The sequence below is a fragment of the Nothoprocta perdicaria genome, unplaced genomic scaffold, assembly GCF_003342845.1.
Source record: "Nothoprocta perdicaria isolate Ctin4 unplaced genomic scaffold, notPer1 scaffold_5, whole genome shotgun sequence".
Classification (NCBI taxonomy): Eukaryota; Metazoa; Chordata; class Aves; order Tinamiformes; family Tinamidae; genus Nothoprocta; species Nothoprocta perdicaria.
In genome coordinates, this window is record NW_020455754.1 from 8760384 (window position 1) to 8786218 (window position 25835).

A 25835-nucleotide genomic window follows, 5' to 3' on the forward strand; every position below is an offset into this window, starting at 1 on the left:
CATGTCCAGGGAGGAACAGGCAGGGATGGACTAAGGAGATATAGAGGTTACAAGTGGTTTCTCCCATCATTAAAATGCGTGAGAAAGAAGATGTGCGTGAGCATTTGTGAGAGCCTTTGCTTGGGCTTGGTGGTGCAGCAGGTGTAATTGGTGGCTGAAATGCAGCAGTGTTTGCAAAATTATCTTGCGTTTTGTGGTTGTAAAATTACCTTGCATGTAATTTGACCAAATTCATCCCAAGAGTGAGTGACACTGTGCAGTCTCTTGATAAGCAGTTATAAGAGTAAATCTTCCACTGTCCGGAGGCAGCTGTATTTCTGTTTTTATTTCTTTGTAGTTGTTAGGCTCTTAACTGTGCTCTTGATCTGTGCTTGGGGTGTCCCTTTCCAGTAACCCTTGCTGCTCTGGCTATAGCTGCGTGATGGACTTTGTCACCAGGATAGTCTTCTGGACTTAGGTCTTTGCTGCATCTTGCACAGTTTTGGGGAAGTCGCTCAGCTGTTTCTTATGCCTCAGCTCCATTCTGCTTTATAGGGACGGTGACATTTGTTGTCACAAGGCTTTGGGGGACAGCTGTGCTTCCCATGGGAATGGTGAGCAGGGAGCATGCAGGAGAGAAGCAGAGGAGGTAACGCCTAAACCCAATTATATCAATTACTTTTCTTCATTTACTTCTCTTCTATAACAAAACCCCCTCTAATTTGCAATTCTATTTGATTCATCTAGAAGAAATCATTGATTTGTGCTTCCATCCTGAATGCTCATTGATTATTCACTTAGTGTTTAACGTAAAACAAGTCTGTAGCTCGCTGGTTTAAGGGAAGCTGACAGGCATCTCCAGACAGCTTTGAAGCCTACTGAATTCCAAGGAATTGGCTTTAGTCCTGAATTTGGCCAGGCTGCAGACTGGCAGATCTGCCTTTCCACTAGCTGGGTGCAGAAGCACTACCTGGTGCCCATTAGTGGAAGAACATGAGCCTACATAGGGCTCGGTTGCAAAAAACTTCGCCTAGCTTTATTTTGAGGACGTAAACTTACTTCTAAAGTTCCTAAACTTACTTCTGGAGTAGTAAGTGGCTAAATACTTGTCTAACGGCGACACTACTGGTTGCAAGCTGAGTTTTGCAAGCCTGGCTTTGCAAGGACAGGGTTAACAAGCAAGCAGTTTGCCGAAACTGCGCTCCTCCAGGCAGCTCACTTTGTCTCGCTGTTCTGTGCCAGCCTCCGGATTGAAAAGTCCTGGATTGAAAAGTCCTGGCGACCTGGATTGAAAACTCCTGGCGACGAGGCTGGGATGTCTGTGCAGTTAATGCAAAGGCTCCGCGGCCGCTTGCGCGGGCCGAGCGCCGGCAGAGCCGCTTGTCCCTTCGGAGCAGCCGCGCGGTTCCCTGAGGGCATCCCGGGGGGCCAGGCAACCTGCCTGGGAGCTTGGGCAAATAAAGGTCTATCTTTTACACAAAGATTTCTCATGCTGTTGGTTTTAGGGCGATTCTGATTTTGGCTTTTTTGTTTTTCCACCAGTGGGAACCGAGGAGGTCGCCAGGGCTTGGGGGCTGCAGAGGGTTGCGGTGGAGGCAGAAGTTTCTGAGCAAATTAAAGGATCATGGAAACTATTAAAATAAACAAAGGGCTTTTGCTGGGGCTCCGAGGTTAACTCTCTTAGAAAGAGAGGCTTTTTGGGGATTGCCCATCAAGCCTCCGTTTAATAACATCCTGATTTGAGGAGATGATTGTTGTCTTTGACAGGGAAGCACTTCTTTTTTTTTTCATTTTAATTGGAGTGTGTGGGGAAGAGGGATTTATTCAGTTATAACTTTTTCTTTCTTTGGTTTTTGAGCCAGCACTTTAAAATGACTCCTGTCAGGCGTCTGTTGTGAAATCAGAGAAGTTGGGAAGGGCAGATTTTGATGTTAAAACACCTCTGTTTCCGCGTTAATCGTGGCGTCCTCTGCTTCTCCCTGTTTGTGCCCTGGTGTCAGGTCTCCTTGTGTGTGAGATCCGTGCGTGGCCGTGGACACGCGGGGACCGCGCTGTGACTTCGTCTCCCTGCCTGGAAATGGCTGCGCTAACATTTAGATATTCCTGCCCTCCTGTGCTATGCACAGTATAAATACTCGCTCAGAGGTTGCTCCGTGTTTTGAAGCCACCCAAAGCACTTGTACAAGTTGTTCTCGTTTCTGCTTATTTTACAATGGACAGCAAGAGCATTAAAATGTAAATAGTTAGGCTTTAAAGGAGCTTCTGTGAATATCCTTCCCCGTTTTTTTATTTTCTTTATGGCTTTTGTTCCACTGGCAATTTACTTTTCACCATCGCTGTTGCACTTGTGTTTTAAGACTAGTTGATGTTCGTACAGTTAGTGAAGAGCGCAGCATCGACCCATGTCGGTGCCACTGACTGGTTCTCTTTACACCAATTCCTCCAGGGTCGTCCCGATCACAGCTTTAAGGCTCCCTTAAATCACATAGCTTCCTTTCCCCGCCCTCTCTCTGTGCTGGCGAGAGCTTTCTGGAAATAAGGTTTAACCTGGAGACCTTTTGTATCCCTCGCTCCTCATGTGTAATAAATCCTGGGTGCCTTGCCAGTGCTCTGAAGAACTCCGTTGTTGGTCTGTGGCACCACAGAACTCATGCAAGCTCCTTAAATGTAATCATAGAAATATTTCTAGGGCTGAAGAATACCTGCTTAAAATACATATGCTAAGCATCCGTGTTTGCATGGTCTGTTTTATTCAAAGCCTTGTAAAATCACCCAAATCCACCTTTAGTGACAGGATCGTCATGCAGAAGCAGCTGGTGAAGACCATGCTCCTGTATCCCTCTGCTCCGCAGCGGCTGGAGCTTCAGGAGCTGAGCTGCCGTGCCATGTCCTGGTGCCTATTACTGCCTGCAATTTGGGGAATAAGCAGGATATCTGGTTGTATGGAGGATGGATCTGGATGGTGTGAGACGCTCTCAGACTTAACACCTGCCTCAGAAAATTACCTGGCAAATGAATTATTCACTTAATGCTGGTGAAACCTGTGTGGTTATCTCCTCTCCCCGCTCTGTGGCCTCAGACTGTGCTCTTTTGCCTTTTGTTTGATCTTGCCTTTCATGTTTTAACTAGTCCTTTTTCGTGTCACATCTCATTGCATTTTCGCCACAGTTGGCTTTGATATCTCATTTCGCTTTGTCTTCCGCTGGCCTCTGATTTCCTCTCCTGACCTTTCTTTTGCTTTGATTTTTTTGGGGGGGAGAAGGGGATGGAAAATAAGTAGGACAGATTTCTGCTCACATGTCTGCCTCAGTCTTGTGTGTGTTGAATTATTCACTGTCCCACAGATTTTCCCGAGTACTTCCCAAATAACGCAGCTATCCTGACTCGAGGCCGTGGTTTTGATAGGGCAGGTGAGCAGAGGGTAGGGTGGCCAGAGAAGGTGTCACCAGTCCCTGCAGCTCATAGTGGGGTGACTCTTGCTCCGAGTTCCTTCTCTGTGTCTTCCACCTCATCCACCTTCGGAGCAGCATCTCCTGCCCATCGTCTTCAGCTAACACGTGCTCGTGACTGGTGGAGAAGAGATTTTTCCTCCAGCGAGAGGTGAACTTCTCCTGTGGGCACTGTGGCCAGCTCAGATGATGCGTGGTCCAAGTGTGCACATGGTCCACACCTTGGGCTGGAATAAGTGCTCCACGAGCAACAGCCATGCGAGTTCAGCTGGAAGGAAGCTGAAGGAGCAGAAGGGCTTGTATTTAAACACTGATTAATCTGCAGGCTTTGGGGAGCAAGAAGTATTTCTTAAAAATTGGAAATGCAAATTCTAGCTGAGCTCCAACTTCTTAATTTGTTTGCTGAAATTCTCTGCTGCTTTGTCATCACAGTAAAGTTGCATGAAGCATTATCTTCGCTGAGCTAAAAGGCTGACCAGGGTGAAGGAGGGGAAGAAACCAGAATGGTAAATGAATATAATTGGGACATGGATTGTGGGTTGGCTCCTTATAGATCAGTTTCTTTCATTAATGTCTGGTTCCACCCTGTCTGTCTCTTTTATTAGTTTAATTTATTACTTTCTGAAACTGCCTCTTCAGTGAGCTGAAATTTCTATTTACTGGAAGTATTTGGTTACCACAAAAAAAAAGTGTGCCTGGCATGTATTTGGCAAATATTAACTACTTTCTTCTGTTTCTTTTGCAATCCAGTTGTCTATTTATCTTGAGTATTGATTGCTGAAGGCCTCGGTAATTATTTGCTGATTTTGGAAATAATGATTTTAAAGGCTCGGATTACATTTGGGGTATTAATCATTGCCTTGGTGTGCTTGCCTCAAAGGAGGGGATCTCTCCGATGGCTCCAGTTCCAGTGTAAGCACTTGCTGTTTGAAGCTCTGCTTGTGTCTTAAAATAACAAGGTAATTGCCAGGGTTTTGTGCCTGAAACTAAGCACACATTTACAGAGACACAAACCTGGCAGTCGCAATTAGACCCTAAATTTGCTCTTCTCCCTGGCAGTAGGAGTGACCAGACTTTGTAGAGAAATAAAATAATAATAATAATAATAATAATAATAATAATAATAATAATAATAATAATAATAATAATAATAATAATAATAATATAATTTTGTTTTATTTTCTGCTGCTTCACTCTTTTCCGAAGGATTTAATGCCATTTTGGTCGCAGCAGGGCTGCTGGGGAGAGGGACGGTCACTCCGCGGTGCTGGCACATCGGCTCCGCCGCTGTGTTTGGTGGGAGAGGAGCACAGTCTGGAAGGGTGTTACACTTGCAGAGAAATGTGCCGCCGTGCAGTGGCACATCTTGCACCGGGGGAAGGTGAGAAATTGAAAACTCGCTGCTGGGAGCTGAGTAATTGGCACCTGCTATTATTATGTCCACCCTCCCCCTTTTAATAACTTGTTTATAAAGATAACTCCCCTCCAGATCTCATTACAAAGCTGTAAAATGTGCTTTAAAAAAAAAATGCATTCTTGTTTGTGTGAGGTCTAAGCACTTACTTTCCTGTGTTTCTATATGGAGGAAAGACAGTTTTCACGTTGTCCAGGAATCTTTCCTCACCTCTCTGCAGACTCTGTTTTCCTGCAGTGGATGCTCAAGGGAGACGAGATGTCCTGGAAGGAGACGTAATTCTTCCATTAATACGAAACCTGGCAGGCGGTTGGAGCGGCTGGGAGGAGGATTTTGCCTTGTTGTTGTTTCAGGCCTCCAAGCGAGGGATTGTGTTGGCTCTTTGAATTACGTGGGCTTTGTCTCCACCGGAGCTTGCCCAGTGACATGTGCTGCTGGAAAACACGAGACGAGACCTTCAGCTGCGCCCCTGGGATCTCTGCTGCCATGAATTCCACTTCTTTCTGGTGCATGAAGTGATTTGTTTAATTGGCTCTAACAGTTTCATCCCTGTTCTCGTATTATTGGAGAGTGGTAAAAAATGGAAGCCTGGATCTTTTTTTTTATTTTTTTGATCCTGTCCTCATCTTCGTTGTTTGATGAGGACGCCTGGTCACCCCCATCCCAGGCAGGTGCACGGGGGATGCAGCAGGATAAGCGTGTCCCCCTCTTCCCAAACCTCTATATAGGGACAGGAGATGAGATCAGGGCAAAATCATGTCAGTGGTGATTGTTCTTTTTTATTCTTTTTTTACAATTTTTGCAAAACAAAAGACAAAAAAAAAAAAGAGCCTCAGGAAAGAGGGCATTGCAGCAAGCCCTGGAAAGGATGTAATCTCTTTTCTTGGTACCAAGGTATAAAGATAATTCCAATCGGGATTGAATCAGCGGAGAGCAAATAATTCTCGAACAATCCGCTTATCGTGTTCCAGGACACGAATGCAAACCGCTAATGGGATAAAGAAGGATCTAGATAATTATCTCGGCTGCCTTAAATCCCGTCGTTTCAGGAGGGCACTGTTGCGTGGACACTAATTTCATGTGTATGAAATGCTAGCGCTGACTAGATGCTTTCAGGAGCTGGATATTGCTCGATTCCAAAACAGAGGCCTCGTCCCCTGGTGATCATCTGTCTTTTATCTACCTGGTTAGTCCTAATAAATCTGATTTCTGCTCTCTGCTATCCTATTTCCTTTATCCTCCCCCAGCAGGTTCCCTCCTTTCTTTCAGCTCATAATGCTGTTGTTTTAAGTCTGTCTAACGAGCTGTTTGCGATATTAAGGTGAACAGATGTTGTGTTGCTGTCCTGTTGGGAAAAGACTGGGTTATTCACCAAACTGAAGCAGCCCAAATGCAGTTTCTCTTCGGTAGACCCCTCTTGAATCTCGGGGTTCCCTCCTCCTTTTCTTGCCAGCATGACAGCATGGTTAAGGCTCAGATATCTTTCAGGAGCCAGGCAAAGTTCCTTCCTTTTCATGAGATGTTGGAGAAGAAAGGCAGCCCTGTCTAAGGTGGTCTTGGATTTCCTGCCTGCCTCTTCAATGTGACTTGCGGAGATGTTACAGTCTTGCATTGAAATCTAAAGAGTCGGTGGCTCCGATTTTGCCTTTGGACTAGCTGGAAGCTGCTTTTGATGTGAGATTTGCTGTTCACACAACCGAGAACTGTGATTTGCCTGTCAAACTGGAAGGTGCCCTCAGAGGCATGCAAAGCTCTGCCTTGCTATGCCCAAGCATAGGTTTTAGCCAGAGAGTCCAATGAGCGATTAAGTACCCCCAGATAAGCTGCTTGCCTTAATGGGTCTGCGTGTTGATAAGATGGGATTTGCAGCATCTGGAAAGTATAGAGCTGTGGTCACCTCTCCACTTGGTAACCTGTTTCTTGAAGAGAAGCTCTTAAGCCAAATTGCCCACACGTAAAACTCAGATTCCTACCCATTCTGGTCACAGGTGTTAGCTCCAGGGGTCTGAGAGCCAGGATATGTTTCAATAGTTGTGCCCATGCAAGGCTTTTGCCCAACCACTGTCTTCATTCAGCAAGAGGGAACCAGTACGGTCCGTCAGTTGATTCCAAAAACTCTATTGATTGCTGTGTGCAGCAAGATAACCATTTTATCTCTGAGAATACCAGCTCTCCTACGTGCTCTTCAATTGCACAGAAATCTTAATTGGGATTTTTACCTGGTTCTTGATACCACTTCATGCCCTTTGAATGAACCGCTCATTAGGAAATCTCATTACTTACTAATCGTTAAAAGTTGCCTTGTTAGCTGTGTTGCAGGTGCCTGGCTAATGTCTCTCTTCCTCAAATCAGTTCCAAACTGAACTAAAAATGAAGTGGTGCTTGGAGTTGATCGTGTCAAGTGTTATCTCTGGGCTCCCCAGAAGATAACAAACTATTCCACGATCCTCTGCTCAGGTCAGTTGTACCCAGGGAAAAACTGTGGCTTGTTTTGGATGTTGGCAGAGCCCTCAAAGTGTGTCCTTGGTGTGCGACTCATTTCCGAAAGACAGATGTTTCATGTCTCCTTTGAAATCTGGATTGCTTGACTGCTGAACAGTGTTGCCTGTGCTGTTTTTTTCATAACTTCTTAAATGCAAATCGAGACGTATTGTGGTCATATTTAAAGGTCAGGCAAAACGATGACCCTCTAGCCCTTCAGAGAAGATATGGTCATCAAAGGAACCGTTTTACTGCTGGGCCTGAAACTTTAAGCACTTCTCTGTTCATCCAGAGTGCTGGTTGGAGATAATAATTCTTAAAGGCTTCAAAGCCAAGATAGTAATTTCTATAACTCCTCCCGATCGTGAATCTGTAGTACCCAAAAGCCCCGGCTGAGTTCAAGACTCCTCTCTAGTGTGTCTTTAATGTGTTGAGTGCACGGGAAGTCTTTCATGTGGCCTTACCTTGAAAGGATGCTGTAGAAGTGGCTCTCTCAAAGTAACGCAGTCATTAGTGATAGAATTGGCCACTTAAAATCTATATTTGCTACTTAGCATAATTCCGTGGCCAAGATAATTGCTTTCCCTGGGGAGGACATGGCGGGGATTGGCCAACTTATTGATTCAGGAAAGTGAAAGATACTGGGAAAGCAAGAGGAGAGTTTGTAGGTGGCAAAAATAAATCCCCTTGTTTACCAAGCACTGTAGAAAAGATCAAGGATGTGTTTTATTTGTTGATGTCTCCCATAATGCGTATGTGAGACTGGTGGGGTTTCTGTATGCACACCCTTGTACAGTTGGGTTTTCAGAGGTCCTTTTCCCTCCTCTTGCTACCTTCCTTGCTCTTTCTCTTCTGGTCTGCCAACATTTCTTGCTATGATTTCAATTATTTACAGGATTTTTTCCTCCTCAGCTACTCCCTGTGTACTATTTAAACAACTGACACCTTCCGAGCCCATTTTCTTGATGGGTGAAGCAATGATCCTTATCCATAGAACTCATTGAAAACATTTCAGGGCTCTTTGCCTTTAGTAACGATGTAAATGTTAGATTGCAATTGGATCTTGTGTTTGGGAAGGTTCTAATTGTTGCTGGTGAAATAATGATCCCCCTATTAATGTGGAGCGAGAGGAGAAAACTGCAGAGGTAACCAAAGGAGAGGAAGAGCTGGTTTGCAGGGCCACATGCATCTCTTTTTGGCGAAACTTAATCAGCTGAAAACAGGAAATATTCTGTCCTCTCGCTTACATCACTGTACATCCTGAAGAGCCTTGTTAAAACAATTTCATTTCATTTAAACCAAATTTTATGTAACGGAGAGGAGAATCAAGGGTGGCCGAGAAATCCATGCTTGCAGACGTTGCTTCAAGTCAGAAGTGAAGTGAGAGCAGGCAGGTTTAACTGCCCAATTTACTAGTCCCCTCTTCTTGCCTCGGCAGCATTAAGCTTAGAGAAAGTAAACAGAAAATACCATTTTAAATCCCTTTCTTCATTGGCTGCCGTGTTCGAACTGAAGTAACTCTCTTTCAAGGAAAGCTATAAGAAACATCTGCCGTGGCCCAAATTGTCTGGGAGGCTGGAATTAAAATGTATGTGAGCAGCGAACCACGAGGACACGGACCCTCTGCCTTGCCAAGTGTGGTTTTGCTGGGCACGACTTGTAGGCCTCGCGTGTACCTGTGAGTTATGTGAGCAGGTTCCTGCAATACGAACCACTGGAGGGAAATAACAACCCCAAGGTGAAGTGGCTTGCTCGAGTGCCAGCTAATGCCTTATTTGAAGCGTGCTTTTATTTATTTGTTTATTTGTATTCTATTAACAGGGTTTCTGAGACTCACTGTGGGGTTGTGCTCGCGATGGGTCCGTGTGGAAGGGCAGTGCTCAAGGGCAAGTGCTGCTGCCTGAAATCCTTGGTCGCTGTTGACCCCTCTGTCTAGTGAGTTGACGTAAGCTCTTACGGAAAGGACAAACAATCTTTAGACCTGTTCTAGACATCGTCCCTAAAGGATTTTTTTTTGACCACGTAACTGAGAGGAGGTTTTCAAGAGGTGTGAGGATTGGAGAGGCACTTGCAAAGGAAAGCGAAGAGCAGTGAACAGCAGCGACGCGGGAGGCCGAGTTAATGCTCTGTTTCTGCTGCCAGGTGGAAAGTCGAGTAGGCCCCTCGCGTGTTTCTGGGGTTATTTATGTGATTTTTGTCAAACTCCAGATGGATTTGTGGCTATTTTGGTTCAGACTGGCTCCAGAGGCCCCCCAGCAGGCAGGTGGTGATGGTGGCACCCGGTCACGGTGGGAATGGTGCTTGCAGGGAGCTCATGCAGCCGCTGTCCAAGGCAGCATCCTGCGTCTGGCCTAGCTGGATTCTGCCTCATTCAGCTCTCTTTCTTCCAACAAGACTCCCAGAACTGGGCAAATCCAAAGGCAGCCCTTGCCAAAGAAGCAGTTAACCATTAATTTGCTCTGAGGTTGAGCAAAGTGCTTCTCCCCTTGTATAAACCCAAGCCGTGAAGGGACAGGAGGACAGCAGGTACAGGGCACACCAAAATCTGCTGCTCTCGCAGGGAGAACGGGTAGATTTTTGTGCTGTTTTTTGCGGCACTTCATTTCCGAATCCGTAAAAAGCTTCCTTTTTATTAAATCTCCGTAAGTGCTTTATAGGCAGAGTGCTGTAACTTTGAATAGTTCCTGGGAAAGTGATGGTAAATTTTGACCACTTACAGCTGATGTCTTCAGGTTCCTGAGGAGTCCGCTCTTGGTTTGTGATGTGGTTTCTGCTGCTTTTAAATGTGTGAATTATGTAACTTCTGAGTATTGGCAGGCACACAATCATGCCTTTTTTTCCCTTTAAGCCTGTTTTTTCCAAAGGAACAAAGCTTACGCCCTTCATCCTAACAGGTTTCAACCCCCTGGCCTTGTTTTAGCCAATACGGAGAGCTCAGAGGCCATCTAAAATCCTTCCAGTATTTTTGACAATAGCCAGGTAGGCAGAAGAGAGCGGCTCTGTGGTATGAATTGCTCCAGCAGGCTGCAGAAAATCCATACACAAGACATAAAAAAGGCCCGGCCACAAGAAATGCTTTGATCAGAGCTTTCGATTGACCGCAGGATGCCAAGACTTCGGCTTCATTAGCCCTTGAAAGCGCTGTTGCTTTGCTGCTGTCTAGAAAAAAAATAGCCTTAGGGGAATAAAAAAGAGCGGAAAAAGTCCAAATTATCCGTAGGAATGTGGTGTGCCTTGGTTTACCTCCCAGGCTTTGCTCGGCTCGTGGGAATTCACTGGCTTTTTGGGGGCCATTGCTGTGGTTGGACCAACTTTGTTCGTTGGCCATCAAGGGAAAACCAGGGGTCTACAGAACTGCTGTTTGCTGGACTGGCCAAATTCTTGGCATTGCAAGGATGGATTTCCTGAAAGAAGGAAAGAAAATGTTGTCTTTCGTCCTCATCTTTTATTTTTTGGCAGGGGCTCCATCCATTTTGATATTCCTCACTCTTGCTAATGCCTCATTCTCTAGTTCTCGTGGCCGTGACTGCATTGTTTTTCCTCGCTGCAATCAAGCTAATGCAATACGATATTGCACTAATAACTTTAGCTATTCAATTACCTTTCAGAAGTTGCCTTAATTGGCCCTTTAAGTGATAGTGCTCCATTGTATGCAATCAGCATGGCTCAAGGAGGGAGCAGGAAGAGGATGAGGACTTTGCTTCTAATCAATAAATAAAGGTCTTTGCAAGAACACTTCTTGCAATTTGTATCGCCGGTTAAATTACACTGAAGAGCTTAGGCTGTGCTTGCCGTGGAGGGCATCTACAACGGAGTAATGACCCTCTGCTCTCAGCAAGCCTGGAGACTATTTTATTGTGTGTTTTCAGCAAATCCAGTTCTCCCCTTGGGTTTTTTTTCCCCCAAAAAATATTACGGCAAGGCAAACGAATGGCCTAGCACAGATGGTTTGGAAGGATCTAATAGGTGATGACTAATCATGTATTTTGCACCTCATAAAGTATGCAAATGCATGAGACCCACTGATAAATAATTCAGGATGGAGAGGCGAGGCACAGGGAGATCAGAGAGAAGATGAATATGCAGTAAACAAAAGAACCAAGCCCCAAGCTCGCTGCCAAGCCGTGGTCCATGGTCACAGCTCCTTGGTGGCCCATACTTGCCACAGTGCCAAGGACCTGTGGCCAGCAGGACTTGGGCAGGTTGCAACCACGCTCCAGGCGTTGTGGCTTTATTCCTGCTCAGGGAAAACTGCCACCAAGTGCCTCAGGCTGCTGCAAACACTAGTTGTGGGGGGTAAAAGTGATTAGCCATTCATAATTTTTAATGCTAAAATTAACAGCCATAGTTTAAAACGCTTTGGAATTGGAAAGCGCGGCCACCGCTGCCGGGCTGCAGATTTGCTCCGTGCACCATTAATCAACATGAGGCAGGTGGAGAAAAAGGACAAAAAACTTTATTTGCTGTTATAAATCCAGCCTGCGGCTCCCAGCCGCCCTGGGAGGGGCTGCTCCGCTAAAGCCTGCTGCATTTAACACCTGCCCGTGAGGAAAGCGGGATTTATCTTCCAAGTGTGATTTCCTGCTGCGCGGCCAGCGGGGCTTTTTTCCTTTTCATTTTGAGTAGCTCTGTTTTGTGTGTGAAGCACAACCCTAGGGTTTGCTCTGGTTTCACGCTCGCGGCGCAGCCGGGGGACGATGCGCCGGCCCCGTCGCTGTCGCCGTTCCTGGCGGCCCGTCGGGCCCGGCTGCTTCTCGCTCACTCCGTCAGCTCGCGCCGGACGCGCCGCCCGTTTTCCCCGCCTGTGCTTTTTTCTGCTCGCTTAGTCCTGCCAAGTGCGCTCGGCGTGGGAAGCCTGCCCTGCCGGGAGCTGCACGCGCTGGGCAGCTCTCGGGGCCGCCGCTTCGCCCGGCGAGGACACCCCGGCTGCACTGGGGTGCCCCGGCTGCGCCCTGGCTCTCACTGGCAGGGCAGGAAAACAGAGTTTAAGGAACAAGCAGAGCTCTGTAAACACAACCGTACTGGTTGTGTGAGTCCTTCCTTTGAGTCCTTCCAGCGTGCTGGGGGAGGCGAGCGGGAATGCTCTGGAATGCTCATGCATCCCCCCTTTATTATTATCATTATTATTATTATTATTATTATTATTATTATTATTATCCTTCCGAGCCCGTATAAAGTGCATTCTGGGCCTCACAGCAAGGGCTTCAGGAAATCCCAAGCATGAGCGTAGCCCGTGTCTTAGGCAGTGCAATAAGTGACCTGCTCAAAGCTGAGTGTGAGCTTAAATCCATGCGTTAGATCCCAACTTAACTATCCAGTTGCATTAAAAACACAAAGAGCCAAACCGTTCTGGCTCCGATGGCTGCGACATTTGGAAACGCTTTGCTTTTTCCCTTCCCTTTCTTGATTTCTTCCCAGGAAGAGTTGCAACACTTTTGTTTCTTCGTGTTTGGCCCTGCTAATCACTCCCGTGAAGACCCACTGGGATGGGCTATCCCGCAAACAGGATTCTGACCTTAAATGGGAAACAAGCTACTGGAGCAGCCAAAGCTTGGGAAAAATATTATTGTGGGAAAGCCAAGTTGATGGATGTATTCCGCTTTGCAGGGCTGTGCAGGCAGGAAATGCTTGTTAGTGTGCAGAGGAAATACTTGGGCCTCCTAACATCTTGTCCCATTCTTCTTTTAATTATTGTTAAAATAGAAAAACATGCTGCTCATAAAATGCTATCTAACGCAGCCTGTCATAAATGGGGCAGAATGCATAAGAAAATATTTGAGGAAGAGGGAGGGATCGGTCTTGCTTTATGAACACTGATTTGTTTTTTGGCTTCTGGTCCTTCTCCTCCTCCCCAAAAAGAAGTTTACTCTTAAAACATTTTGCAAGACATCATCAGTCCAGGGACTGGGGTTGCCAGGCTTGGGCACCTGACCCCTTCCAACTCCTCCAAAATTCCCAGCTTCTGGCATCCGAGCGGAAAGTGCTGCAGGCTTGCAGGGTTGCATACCTGGCTTTTAGGGGTGCTTGGTAGCTATAAGGAGCAAACCCAAGATGCAGATGTGGCTTTCGAGCGCTGTCGGTGTGCAGGCGCTGTCGGTGCCGCTCCTCCCCGAACCGCTCGCGTCTCCCGTGTGCCCATCCGAAGGCAGCGAGAGGCGCCCGGCTCGGCGGCTCCATCCCGCTGCCAAGGCCCTTTGGAGCATTTAGGATAAATAATCCAATTAGATCCTGCGGCTTATATAACTCTCTTGGCTTTAGGAAGCAGCCGAGCTGCCGAGGATCCAAAGCACATCTGGAAGCGGCACACGGAGCACATGAGGGCGGCCTGAGCCAGAGCCATTTGGACGGATTTCCTCATAGGCACAAGATGTGCTTTGAGGAGCGCGCCGAGCACACGCGGCGCCGGTCGCCGTCGGAGCGCCCTCCTCTCCTAAATCACAGCCCTGTGTCCAAAACGCCACCAGCTTTTCTCCTTCCCCCTTGAAAGATAACGGGGTCCCTAGCTGGGTCCTGTCTCCAGAGGATAGTGACAATAAATAATACATGTTTTTATATGTTTTTATTTATATATATTATATATTTTTATATAACTTATATTTGTATAAATATATAATATTTATAAATTATATATTTATATATAAAATATATGTAATTATATATATTTATATATTTAGTAATGAAATGGGAGAATTTATTAAACCCTGTGATTTATCTCCTTGACTGTTAAAGCAAACGGGGCTTTTACTTTAGCTCAAGGGTGGGCGAGAAAGAGGAACTCGTCAATCCTGCACTTCATGTCACGTACCCAGAGCAAGCTTGGGGAAAAATCGCTGCGTGTTTTAGCCCGGTGCTTTTAGATGTCGGCTCTCCTGTTGATAGCCATTATTCGCAGTGGGGAGGTTATGGGTATTAGCAGCAGAATGAATTTCCCTTCATCTACTGTGATACGCTCTTGCAGCTTGCTTTTATGGTCTGCTGGCTGATGTTAAGGTACGGGATTTATTTCTGCTTGCAGGTGTGCGAGGCTGTTTTCGCCCTCTGGCATCCTGCCTCTTCCTCTCTACCTGCCTGGTGCCCTCCAAATCTGCATGGGGAAGGGGTTGTAGAAACACCAGCCCCAAACGGGCTTTTCTGCGGGATTACGGATGGGGAGAACTAGCGATGGGCAACACACGGTGCCCAGGTTGCAAATGGGGGGCTGGTTTGGCAGCGTGCAGGATCACTGAGGGTGTTTGCAGAGCAGGTCCAGGGGTGCTCAGCATCCTGACACCCCACTGCTCTGCGTACTGACGGATTCGTTCCAGTTTCTCATATAAAATAGGGATATTTCTTCAGATGTATTGATTTATAAGGCTGTCAGGATACTACTGGTTTAAGCAGGCTTTGGACGTGGCCGTGGGAGTCCGCTGCAAGTACCTTCACAGTTGTAAATAACTATATCCAGAGTCTGATGTTATAGTTCATGCATTTCCTTTCTGCACAGTCATAAAACCGAATAACAGAATCCTTTGGGAAACCTTCCTGCTATCATCACAGTTATTCCCCCAAAACAGCCATGTGTCTAGAATTACTTGTCCCAGCCTTTGGCAAAACTGGAGCTCCCCTCTCCGCACAGCCTCCTTCAGAAACCAGTTTGCTGGGAATTGCTGTATGGCTCTGCCTCCGCTTCTTGCACCTAGCTGCTGTGTTTGACAGGCTGACTGCCCCGTCCTGATCTTTTATCCCTAAAGAAGAAGAAATTGGATCTTTTCTTTCATAGCAAAAACCAGCAGTGCTCCCGAGTAGCCAAGCTGATTTACGAGTGGGAAGCTTTGGGAAGCTGGATATGAAGGTAAGTTATTAATAGGGGACTTACCTGGGGTAATTTATTTTATGGACTTCTCACAAGGGCACTCCAAGCTGAGCCAAATGCTGCTCAAATGACAACTTTAATACTAGGAGAGAGGCTGTGCAGCCCACGTGGCCGGAGAGAGGTGGTTTTGGGAGCGATATCCTGCTGTGCCGGGGTACCTAGAGCAGGGACGGCGCCCTGGGCATCGCTGCTGAACAGGGAGCCTCTTTGTGTGCAGGAAACAGTGCTCGGGGTTGAGCCCTCCTTGCAACAAGAAGCCCATCTTGCATTCACCTTGCGGCGACCGAGCGTGCCAAATTGCATCACTCGCTACCAGGGCTGCCCTCTCAGTGTGAAGTCCAGCAAACAGAGCCCCGGCAGCCCACGGGGCAATTAGCATTGCTGTATGTGTGCCACTGGTTGAGGTAACCGTGTGTGAAATAGTGAAAACCCAAATGCATTTAAATGGACGTGTTCTGAGGAAATGGGATGTGTGAACTGCCTCTTGCTTTGTATTTTGTTTTTCTTTATGCCTTTGTAAGAAGCATCCTGCCTCTGATTTAATCTGTATCCCGCACTGAATCCTGGACTCTGCTCGCAAGCACCTGGGACTGAACAGCATTTTAGGGATGGTCACCAAATAAAGCCTGAATATTGTGGCCCTGCAGTCCAAGGCTGGCGGAAGCGCCCTGGTTTGGAGGCTTTGAGCAGCACCCGGTATGAACCAGTGCTTCGTCTTTAAACCATTAGGCAGACCTGGCATTGCAGGAAGGCAAAACCTCCGAGGGTTGTGGCTTTACGAGCCGCTTAAATTGCTCTCGTTTTGGGCTGCTGTCCAAAAGGCCACCCTGGCCCTGCTGTGCGTCCTGCTTCCCTCCCGCCAGTGCTGGGAGGGCGGTGGGATGAGCGGGCGGGAAAGGAAGCCCCCAGTTGGGATGCTGGGTTTTTCATCTCATCAGCTCCCGGGTACAGCCGGACAACCAGGCCCTACCGCAGTTCCCATCCCCTTGGTTCTGCGGAGGGAGAAGTGAAGCTGCCCTCACGTGCTGTTTGCAGCAGAGCTGGTGGGGAACGTCGTCTCGTTTGCGCTTCTGGTGAAATGATTTTTGCAAGTTGGGCACCCTGTTTTTAGAGCTTGCTGCCCTGAATTTTGTGGGAGGGGATTGACAGCATTATTTGATAGCCCTTTCTCGTGCTTTCTTGCCTGTTGAATGGGAGTAGGAGAAACTGGTCGTCTTAGTCTTCTTGGTGGTATGATTTTCTTCCCAGGGATTATCCCGGCATATAAAATGAAACAAGAGAGCCGAGATAGCATCAACACTATAGTTGGTCTGAGTGTGCTTTTTAATGGCAAGGCCTTGTTTTTCCCCTGGAGAAAAGAAAATGTACCCCATTAAGTGCTCGCGTTACGGGCTCGCACCCCAGGGAATAAATATTTCAAATATTAATGCTGAGTAGTTTTTAAGAGGTTTTGCGTTCATTTTCTCGAGCATCCTACAAACGATTTAAGGCTCTCGAAACACAGAGCGATCCCGATCGGTTCATCCCACAATCGAGTGGTTCCAGAATCTGCTTGCAGTCACGAGCGCAGTCGTGCATCTCATCAGGCGTCGGCACAATGGGCAGATTGTAGTCGGGCTGCCTCTGCCTACCGGTAGGTCGACAAGATGTACAATTTACGTAGACAGCAGAGTGAAGGGAACACTGAAAATCCTTTCACTCCCGTACGGTTGCATGCATTACAAATGAGTTACTCTGTTTGGAAAAAAAAAAAAAGAAGTAAAACCTGCCTTGCATTGAAGTTCACTGCTATTAACATAAACGGAGCCAGGGAGTGCAGCCAGAACTTCTGTGATTTCCTTGATATCTCTATGACTTAGTACATCACTTTAGCTTTTCCATATGTGTTCTCTGACTTATAATACAGCAATCCTTTAGTTTGCTCCTGTAAAGTTCTTCCATATGCTCAGCTCCGCCAAAAGCTGCATATGTTATTGATTAAACAAAGTCCTCCTGCTCCAGGATTCCTGCTCCTTGGAGCCTGTTGGTAGTTTTTGTGGAGTGATTAGTGCAATGGCCTTGCTTAAAGGGAAGGGAGGAAGCAAAACGCCCCAGCTTACTGTTGCTTGTCAAGAAGTCAGGTGTGAGTTTGAAGAGGGGATATTTTTTCCCCATCTCCATCTCTCTCGACATGGGCCCAACCATGAGCGGCAAAGTGTCCGTCACTTGTGGTCATCCGAGGGGGAAGGAAGCGCCGATGCTGCCGGATCGCAGTAACGTGGGGAGGAGGATTAGCAAGAATTTCATTTCGCCTCCTTCACAGGCAATTAGCAACAGCTGCTGCTAGAGAAAGGGCGTGATGATTAACACAGTGACCTTTGCCAGGCTGGGCTTGCCTTCCTGGAGGGAGTCCTCCCCGCTCGGCTCCAGAGAAGCGGAGCCGTCAGCGCCCGGCACCAAGCTGGGCACACGATTGCTTTGGGCTTGGTGGATTGAGGCCTCTGTTTTATAATTTATGTAATTAGGCTGGAACAAGGAGCTTTTCCTGCGGGAGTTTGAGGATGTTTGCTCAGATGGAGGTTTTCCTGTTGCTTTAAAGCCCTGAGGGGGTGGCCTTGCTGCCCCCTTGCTTGCAGGGCACCTCTGCACACCCTGCACACCAGCAGTTTCCTTGGCGTTGTCCCTGTTCCTAAGCTTTTGCTCCCTAGTTTTGGTGCCTGTTACAGGAACTGCAGAAGGAGATGGGGAAAAATGCAGTCAGGAGGGCTGCAAATTGTGAGACGTGTGTACCCACGTTGGCTTTGTTAAGAGGGACCGTGCATATAGATGGCTATACATCCCCATCCCTTTTTCCCCCCCTTTCTTTCCACCCCTCTCCCAAATCCACCCGCGACGGGTGGTGCTGGTCTCGCTGCTACGGCCACTGTGGTCACCCCACGGTCATTGCAGGCCCCTGGCAGCAGGAAAGAGGAACCTCTCAGAGAGCCTTTGCTGCACCAGAGGCAATAATACAGAGGAAATAACCCTTGGGGTTAAATTCTGTACCCACATGTGTTATGTACCCTTAAAAATCCTGCAGAGCAGCAATTATTTCAAAATTTAATGGCCCGTGGTTTCTGTAGTGTTTTATTTTGTTCACTTTCAGCATGTTTTTATTCTCCAATCAAATAAAGGGTGTTAAAAAAAAATAACGAATGTTCTCTTTCCACGTGAGAGAAAACTCTTGGGAGTCTGGATTTACAGTACGCAGGTAAATGATTAGATTGGTGATGAATGAGCTCGGCTTTGGTGAAGGAAAGCTGCCATGTTCCTGACTTGAGTTGTGCTGCGGGAGGGGAGACACGGAGATTTGGGGCTTTATCCCAAAGGGCAATGGAAGAGGGCCTGGAAAGGCGGACGGGAGCTGAGCTCTGCCAGCCTCACCTGGCCGAGGGGCTCCTGGGGAGGGAATATCTCCTTGTGTGGAGGTCCCAGCCCCATTGCTTGGTGCCTCTGAACTTGAAATATTCTCCCATTTTCGGTTTAAATTCCTAGTTTCAGCATTTTTCTGTGGCAGTGGAAATAATACGCTTTTCTCTCCACGCGCCACATTTCCTTTTATCAGTTTCAAATTAACAGTGTTTTTAAATGACTGGTCGCTTATTCCGTTTCTGGAGACAAGGCGGGTGGAAGCCTGTGATATATTTTCATTATATCACTGCATTTTACACGCTTTTCATCACCGGCCCTGTTATTACGCCCATCCTAGACGAGTGATCTGGCGTCCCCCCCCTTCAGGCTTCTCCTCCTTTGATCCTTTGCGCCACCCTCTTCTCAAGCCCCTTTTAAGTCTGCCGTGATGCTGGTTTGCAGCTGAGGTGGAAGCTGCTCTCGGATGGGGCAGCATCACTTTAATAACGTGATGATCCTGCATGGCCTCCCTCGCCGTCCCGCTACCTGCAGGGCTGCAGCCTTCACCGGAGCCTCTGCTCTCCATCCTGGTTAAGGTCCTTAATTAAGAACATGCAAGAGATGGCTTGATTACCCCCCATTCATTTGCATCCATCAGCGCTGATGTTAATTTGCCCTTCTGTTGCCTTTTTGTCTGGTCACGGGGTTTGTTTCTGGTTTGGACTAACTTAGCCCTGTGCCAGCGTCGGATTTGGCTCCGCCACAAATTCGGCGCCAGCTCCTTAATAAATCTACTAGGCACTAGTTTTAATACAAAACCTTTGGGCTTTCTCTTGATAGTTAACCTTTTGCTGTGATGAAAATTGACTGCTCAATACTGTGTTGTTTCTCTTCTGATCTATAGCGATGTTTGGTCTCCTCCCTCCCTTTCTCTTCCCTGCTCCGTGGACATGGGAAATGTCGCCCCGTGGGCACTCGGATCCCTTCAACAGGTAGCTAAAACCCCAGAAAAAGTGGAAACTGTTTTCTTTTGCAAGACCTGGTGCTAGTTCATAAAACCTGCTGTCAAAATCTGTGATTTTAAAATATGAATCTGGAAGTGGAAGAAACAATCTGTGGCTCACGAAGCAATCGGATCTGATCCTATCCATAAGAGCATGGCTCGTGTTTCTTCAGGCTTTGCTTGAGGGGAGAGATTTGTTCGGTTTTACCCAGAAAGTGGGTTTTTTTGATGTTTTGGAGGTATTTTGGTTGCTCTCCTTGCCCTCTTCCTCCTTCCCCACTGCTTAAGTCAGCTCTCCTTGCGGACGGTCGCGGCGGTTCCCACAGCTCTGGATCCCACAGCTCAATTCCTTCCTTGGGACTTTTGGGGTTGCTTTGGGTTTTTGCTTGTGCTGCAGCTGAAAAGCCAATTTCTTCCTTCCTCAACCAAATTAGCAGATGGCAAAGTTTTGCCTCTGAAGCACACACGCAGTGTTTTATCTATCTATCTATCTATCTATCTATCTATCTATCTATCTACCTACCTACCTACCTACCTACCTACCTATCAAATTATTATTTTATGTATTTTTTATATATATATTTATATATGCTGCCTGCATGACCTTGCAAAGTGTCTACGTGCCCCGCTAGCCATCGACTTGCCATTTCAAATGGGCCTAAGCCTGTTTTCACATTTCAGTAGCTGCATTTGCTGCACCGATACAGCACGGTAACTCCTTATATACGTTTTAATGGTCTTGAGAAATCACGTTAGCAAAATATCTAATTACCGTTGTAATTCCGTCAGGGCAATTTAGAGCGTAACGCATGCGAGCTGCACCAGGGCTGTATAAATCATTAAATATCACAACATAAAATCACGAACGATAATCTGATTCCAGGAGTCTCGTAGGTGCAACGGTTATTAATTAGGTGTGTTTAAAATAAAGCAGAGAGTCTGCTAAGAAAACTTTAAGGTAGGACGTTTAATTTTCTGCTCTCAGTTTGACATCAGGGACTTAATTTTCTTTCAACTATTTCAACCCTGGAAACCAGTAGGTTCATGTTGACTCCCACACTTGCAACGCGTGGGTCAAAATTCGCATTGCTCTTTGGCAGCCAAGATTTTATAAAGATAAATAGTTTAGAGGTTTGAGGATGATTTTGAGTTTTGTTAAACAAAGTCTCTCGAAGGTCTTGCTAATGAGAGGCAAATCCAGGCAGCGAAAGCCTTTGAATTTGCTCGTGAGCAGGGAGGGAAGGCTCCGGCTTTGGCCACCGGTCTGCTCTGCCGGGAGAGGTTATCTTCAAAGAACAAACCCCGAACTAATTGGTCCTGAAATATGGATGTATTTAAAATGCACAAAGGGCTCCCTGGGAGGCGGCGGTGCGATTTGAAAGACTAATACAGAACACAGGATTATAAAATTTCTGACAAATAGGTATGGGAGTGACCCTGGGAGACTTCAAGGTGGGATTTTCACCTGGTTTCATGCCCAGCAGCTCTTTTGGAATCAGGTTGGGTTAACAGAGCGCCCCAGCCCTTCCTTGCTAGCAGATATGTTTTTTCACCAAATAGCCACTTAAATAAGAGTGAAGCCACTGGCTCCTCCACCGTGGAGAAATGCTTTTCATTAAGTGGGTTGCGTTGCAGCCAGACTGGGATTGCAGCGCGGGAAGCGGCGCCGGGAGCGGCGGTGAGAGCCCCATGGAGCCCAGCGAGTGCGTGTCCGGGTGCTCAGCTGTGTCCAGGATGCTGCAGAAAGAGTGTGAAAACAGCAAAAAAAAATAGAAGTAAGGCTTGAAAACAGCTTTTCCTCTTGAACAGAGCAGGTTTCCAAGCAGGTTTCCAAGCGCTGCTTTTCAAAGACCGCCAAATCCCAATATTAGAGGCAGCGAGAGGTGAAGAGCATTTGGGGTAAGCACCGTTTTGCTTCCAAATACTTGGCGCCCAGGTCTGGGTGGCTTTCGGTATCCCGGCTCTGTCCTGTGAACCGGCACGTCATGCTGACTTTCCATCTTTATTAAGCTGGTATATTTTAAGCCCAAAGCAATGTGTTATCTCTCCAGGAAAAGTAAACCACAAAGTAAAATGAGCCTTTTTCTTTTTTAATAGGCTAGGAGTTTCTGTCCTAGAACACTTGAGTCTTTGGATATTTTAAGAGCTCTATTATCTTTGCGCTCAGAGGAAATGTAATAAATACGTAGAGGGAGAATTTTGCTGCTTTGAAAGCAGAGCAGAGGGTCTGTGCTGAGCCGACACGAGCTGAAAAATGTGTTCAGCCCCATCAGCAGCAAACTACTTAGGGGTCCAAAAACGCTTTTGGGGATGAGCAGCGTTGCTGAGAGCACATGGGAAACTTGCTGCCTCTCTTGGGTTTTGCCCCAGACCGTTCGAGTGGTTACGACCCCCTTTTACGTTTCCCAAAATTTTAATTAAGGAGCAGCGATCCCGCTGGAATGTGGTGGGAGGAGAGCGCTGGAAGGGAGCGCCCGCTCCTTGTCAGCGGCCAGCGCTCCAGTGCACATCCCTGTGCGGGCAGCTCATCAGTGCCTGAATAATCAGTGACGTTTCCCTTCTCCATCTGACACAAAGGCAAGTGCAGCACTTTGGAAAAAAGCCATTAAGCAACGAGTGTTGCCTTCTGCCTTCGCCCTGCTCCAGGTAGGGCAGGGATGAGCTCTACACTAGGCTGGGGCTGGGGTTTGGTTCCATGGCAGCTGCGCATGGTGCACGCAGGGCCGAGTGGTTCCAGCATCGTGCAAATACAGATCCCTCCTCTGCTCCTTGGAAAAACAGGGAGAGATTGGCTCCTTCCTGGCATTCACAAGTGTAGCTTGTTTGCATTAGAAGGTTTAGGTAGTAAAAAGTATAAACTGGACTGTTTTGAAGCTAAAAGGTGCATTCTTGCAATCGAGGGAGAGGTACCATCAGGTGAAAATCTGGTGCATCTGGAGTGCGTTGGACATGTGAATGCATTCTCCTCCAGCAAATTCCCCAGGCTGCCCGTGCAGCTGGCTGTTACCCTGCTGTTACCCTGTGCTTTGTTCCCAGCATTTCTAAGATGATTTCCATCCTCTGTGTGAGCGGAAAGTGAGAAATGTCAGGCAGGAGAAAGGCAGGGCCGAGTCTGTGAGTGCCGGGGCTTTGGTTTCCTTGATGTCCCGGAGGCAGCGGGACGGCGCCGCTGCTCCCCGCCGGCCCCAGGGCCTCGGGGAGAAACTCCTGAAGGCTGAAGGTTAAAAGACCCTGTGCGAGGGTCTCACAGGGTCAGAAAAAGGGGATCTTTAAGAATCTTCTGCCTGGGGGAAGAGACTGCATAGGGAAAACATGTGCTGGGCAAGAGCTTTGAAGAGCACGTGCCTTGGACGGGATGTTGTCTTGGAACACCCCTCCTTTGGGTTGAAGGTGCTCGATCTTGAACCTCTCCCCTTTTTTTTTTTAATAGCTTTTTGGACCCCAAAATAGAAACTCTTCATGCAGTCAGCTTGTCTATTTATTTATTTATTTATTTATTTATTTATTTATTTATTTATTTATTTTCAGTGGCTCTAACTTATTTTTAGCCCCTGTCTGGAAGCTCCAGCACAATCGTTCCGGACTTCTTAGGGACCTCTTCCTTTGTGCTGTGGTTGATCCTTCTGGCGCCCGAGTGGCAACCTGCAGCCACGATACAACACATGAGAGCAGCACCCAGCTACTACATCTTGAGTCTCTCCTGACCTTCTATTGAGCTTGTTGCTGTTTGGAGGGTGGCATCGTGGCCGTGTTTGGGCTCCGAGTCTAAAATGCAGTGGATAAGCGCTCTTAGAGCTTGGTCTTGCCAGGCGCAGCCCTGTGCTCATCGTGAACACATGACTGACCAGAGATAAAAGTGCCTTTTTCCCTGAGTTTGCAGAGTTTGTTAGTAATGGGGGAAAAAATGGCACGGGAAAGTTCATAAATGACTGAGCCCGCTCCCAGCTATTGTATGGTTAGTTACGGCTGAAGGCTCCAAACAGTTTTAGTGCTTAAAAAAGGCATGCTGATGCTGTGGTGCTTTGGAATAAAATGTCTTTATTACTCTATTTTAGGTATTATATTTACGATGCAACCTTTAAATGCATATGCAAGCACTTCCAGCTCCATAAACACAAACAGCTCGTTGCAGGAATTGCCACGCAATATTCTTCCCTCTGCCCTTTTGCAGGGGGATTGGATTAGTGTAACAATCTTTGCCGTGGAAAGCTGTTTAGGAGGCTCTTCCGAAGCCGTGCCGGAGGGTACCCCGGCTCCAGCACTGTGTCGGGTGCTGGGATTTGTGCAGTTTCTGCTCCAGCCTCAGCAGCGGGTCCGTGACAGTACCACATCCAGGCTGTGTGCGCTCAGCGCCAGTTTTCCTTGGTCGGATGCTCTTAGACATGTGCTCTTCAACTCGTGCCTCTGTGTAAGGGAACTTGAGCAGGCAGCAAGGCAATTAAAAATATATATATTCCTTAATGGAGCCTGGTTTGAACAGGTCATCAACACCAGCGCGCTCAGTTCTTTGCTCAGCTCCGGCTTGCGGCGGTAATATTGAATATTGCACTTATGTGCACTAATGTCTTAGTCTCCTCTTCTCAGTATGTCACTTGGACTTATTTTTCACCCCATGCCTTAGTTACATACATACATTCATACATATCTATTATGTATAGGTACATAAACCAAGTCATATGTCTGTATGACCTGGAAACCTAGGATAAAAATGGAAATAGGCTTTTAGATTTGCTAGCAAAGCTGCCCTCAGACTGGGGCCTGCTGGAGCATTCGGTGTCAATTCGATGTCAACCCCCATTGCTTTTGGGGTTGCTCCTCATCACGAGCCAGCAGAGCCCATTGCGTGCTGGGCCACCACCTAAATGCACCAACATTTTACAGGAGGGGTGACCCGTGAGCCTCCTCCTGGGGCTTGGGGGGACTCCCCACGAGGAGGAAGGAAGGAACAGCGTCCCTTGCTCTTGCGCCGGCAGGTGACGTGGTGGACATCTACCAGCGGGAGTTCCTGGCGCTCCGAGACCGCCTGCACGCCGCGGAGCAGGAGAGCCTCAAGCGCTCCAAGGAGCTCAACCTGGTCCTGGAGGAGATCAAGAGGGCCATCTCGGAGAAGCAGGCCCTGCGGGATATAAACCGCACCTGGAGCAGCCTGTCTGGTGAGTGACACAGGCACTGAGGGGCTCGCGCTGTTCTGAGGCTCTTGCTGGTGAGGAGGCAGCGAGGGGTGCGTAGGGTGCAGACCGGGCGATGCTTTTCTCTCCCCCTGTGCAAGCAAAAAAGGGTTTTTTAGTAATTATTTAATGCAACAGGCTGGAGAACTCTTAAACCCCGGTGGAACTAGCAGTGCATCTGCATCATCAAGCACTGAGATTTGCCTCTGCAGGTGATATTTGCAAACGTGCTCGCTTACAAGCTTTTATTTTTTTTTTCTTGCAAGTCATACATGCCGTTTCCTATGGCTGTACTGAATCCATATGGAAAGTGGATATCTGAGGAGAGGGGGGAGGAAGGAGCGAGGCTGCCTGAGCACCCTTTGCCAATTTATTTATTCATTTATTTATTCACTTCTTTTAAGTTGCTCAGCTGCAGAAAGATGTATCTCTACAGAAGGATCTGATTTGATCTTCATTTGATCTTCATCCTTCCCCCTCCTTCCCAAATATTTTGGGACTTCTTTAAGGCCCTCATGGCTCCTGCTGAACTTTAATTGGGTTTGTGGTGGCATGTTAAAGGTTGGCCTCATTTTGTTTTATAACCTGGCAGTAGTCTCAGGTGGCCACACTTCTCTAGAAAGGCTTTTGCCTTGCAGTCTCTTCCTACATACCGTTCCTTGCATATTGATTCCCTTTTCCTTTTTAAGACGAAACCAAGTTAAAACTGTGGAATATCACCAACAAGAATGTGCTGCACCTTCCCACCATCTTCCATCATTTGCCACATTTGCTGTCAAAGGAGAACAGTCTGCAGCCAGCCGTGCATGTAGGACAGGGGCGCACTGGAGGTAAACGGGACTTAGTGCTGCTTCTGGTGCTCTTGCTCTCACTTGGTGCCTGTCCCTGCCCTTTCCTGCGGGCCTGGTTGGTGCGTGGTGCTGAGCAGGACCAGAGGAACGGCTGCATGCTTCATGCGAGCTTCCTTGTCGCGGTGGCACGTGGGGTGGACGAGCCACGTGCTGTGTGTGGTGCGCAGGGCCATGCTCTCTCTCCGCTTTGGACCTGCACTAGAATGTCCTTGAGGCTGCTGTCCGGTGTTTTGTGCTGCTTTCCGTTTCCAGAGGGCTCTGGCTTTTAC

At 47.5% G+C, this 25835-nt stretch overlaps 1 protein-coding gene across 1 annotated transcript in view; it reads left to right on the forward strand.

Moving 5' to 3' along the window:
• The first annotated feature begins 2780 nt into the window (after window positions 1-2780).
• MGAT4B (alpha-1,3-mannosyl-glycoprotein 4-beta-N-acetylglucosaminyltransferase B) overlaps window positions 2781-25835 on the forward strand; it is a 37186-nt gene continuing 14131 nt past the window's right edge. Inside the window, exons 1-3 of the mRNA XM_026047544.1 lie at window positions 2781-2872; window positions 24480-24700; window positions 25405-25545. Coding sequence (XP_025903329.1) covers window positions 2781-2872; window positions 24480-24700; window positions 25405-25545 — 454 coding nt within the window. The remainder of the gene's footprint in view (window positions 2873-24479; window positions 24701-25404; window positions 25546-25835) is intronic.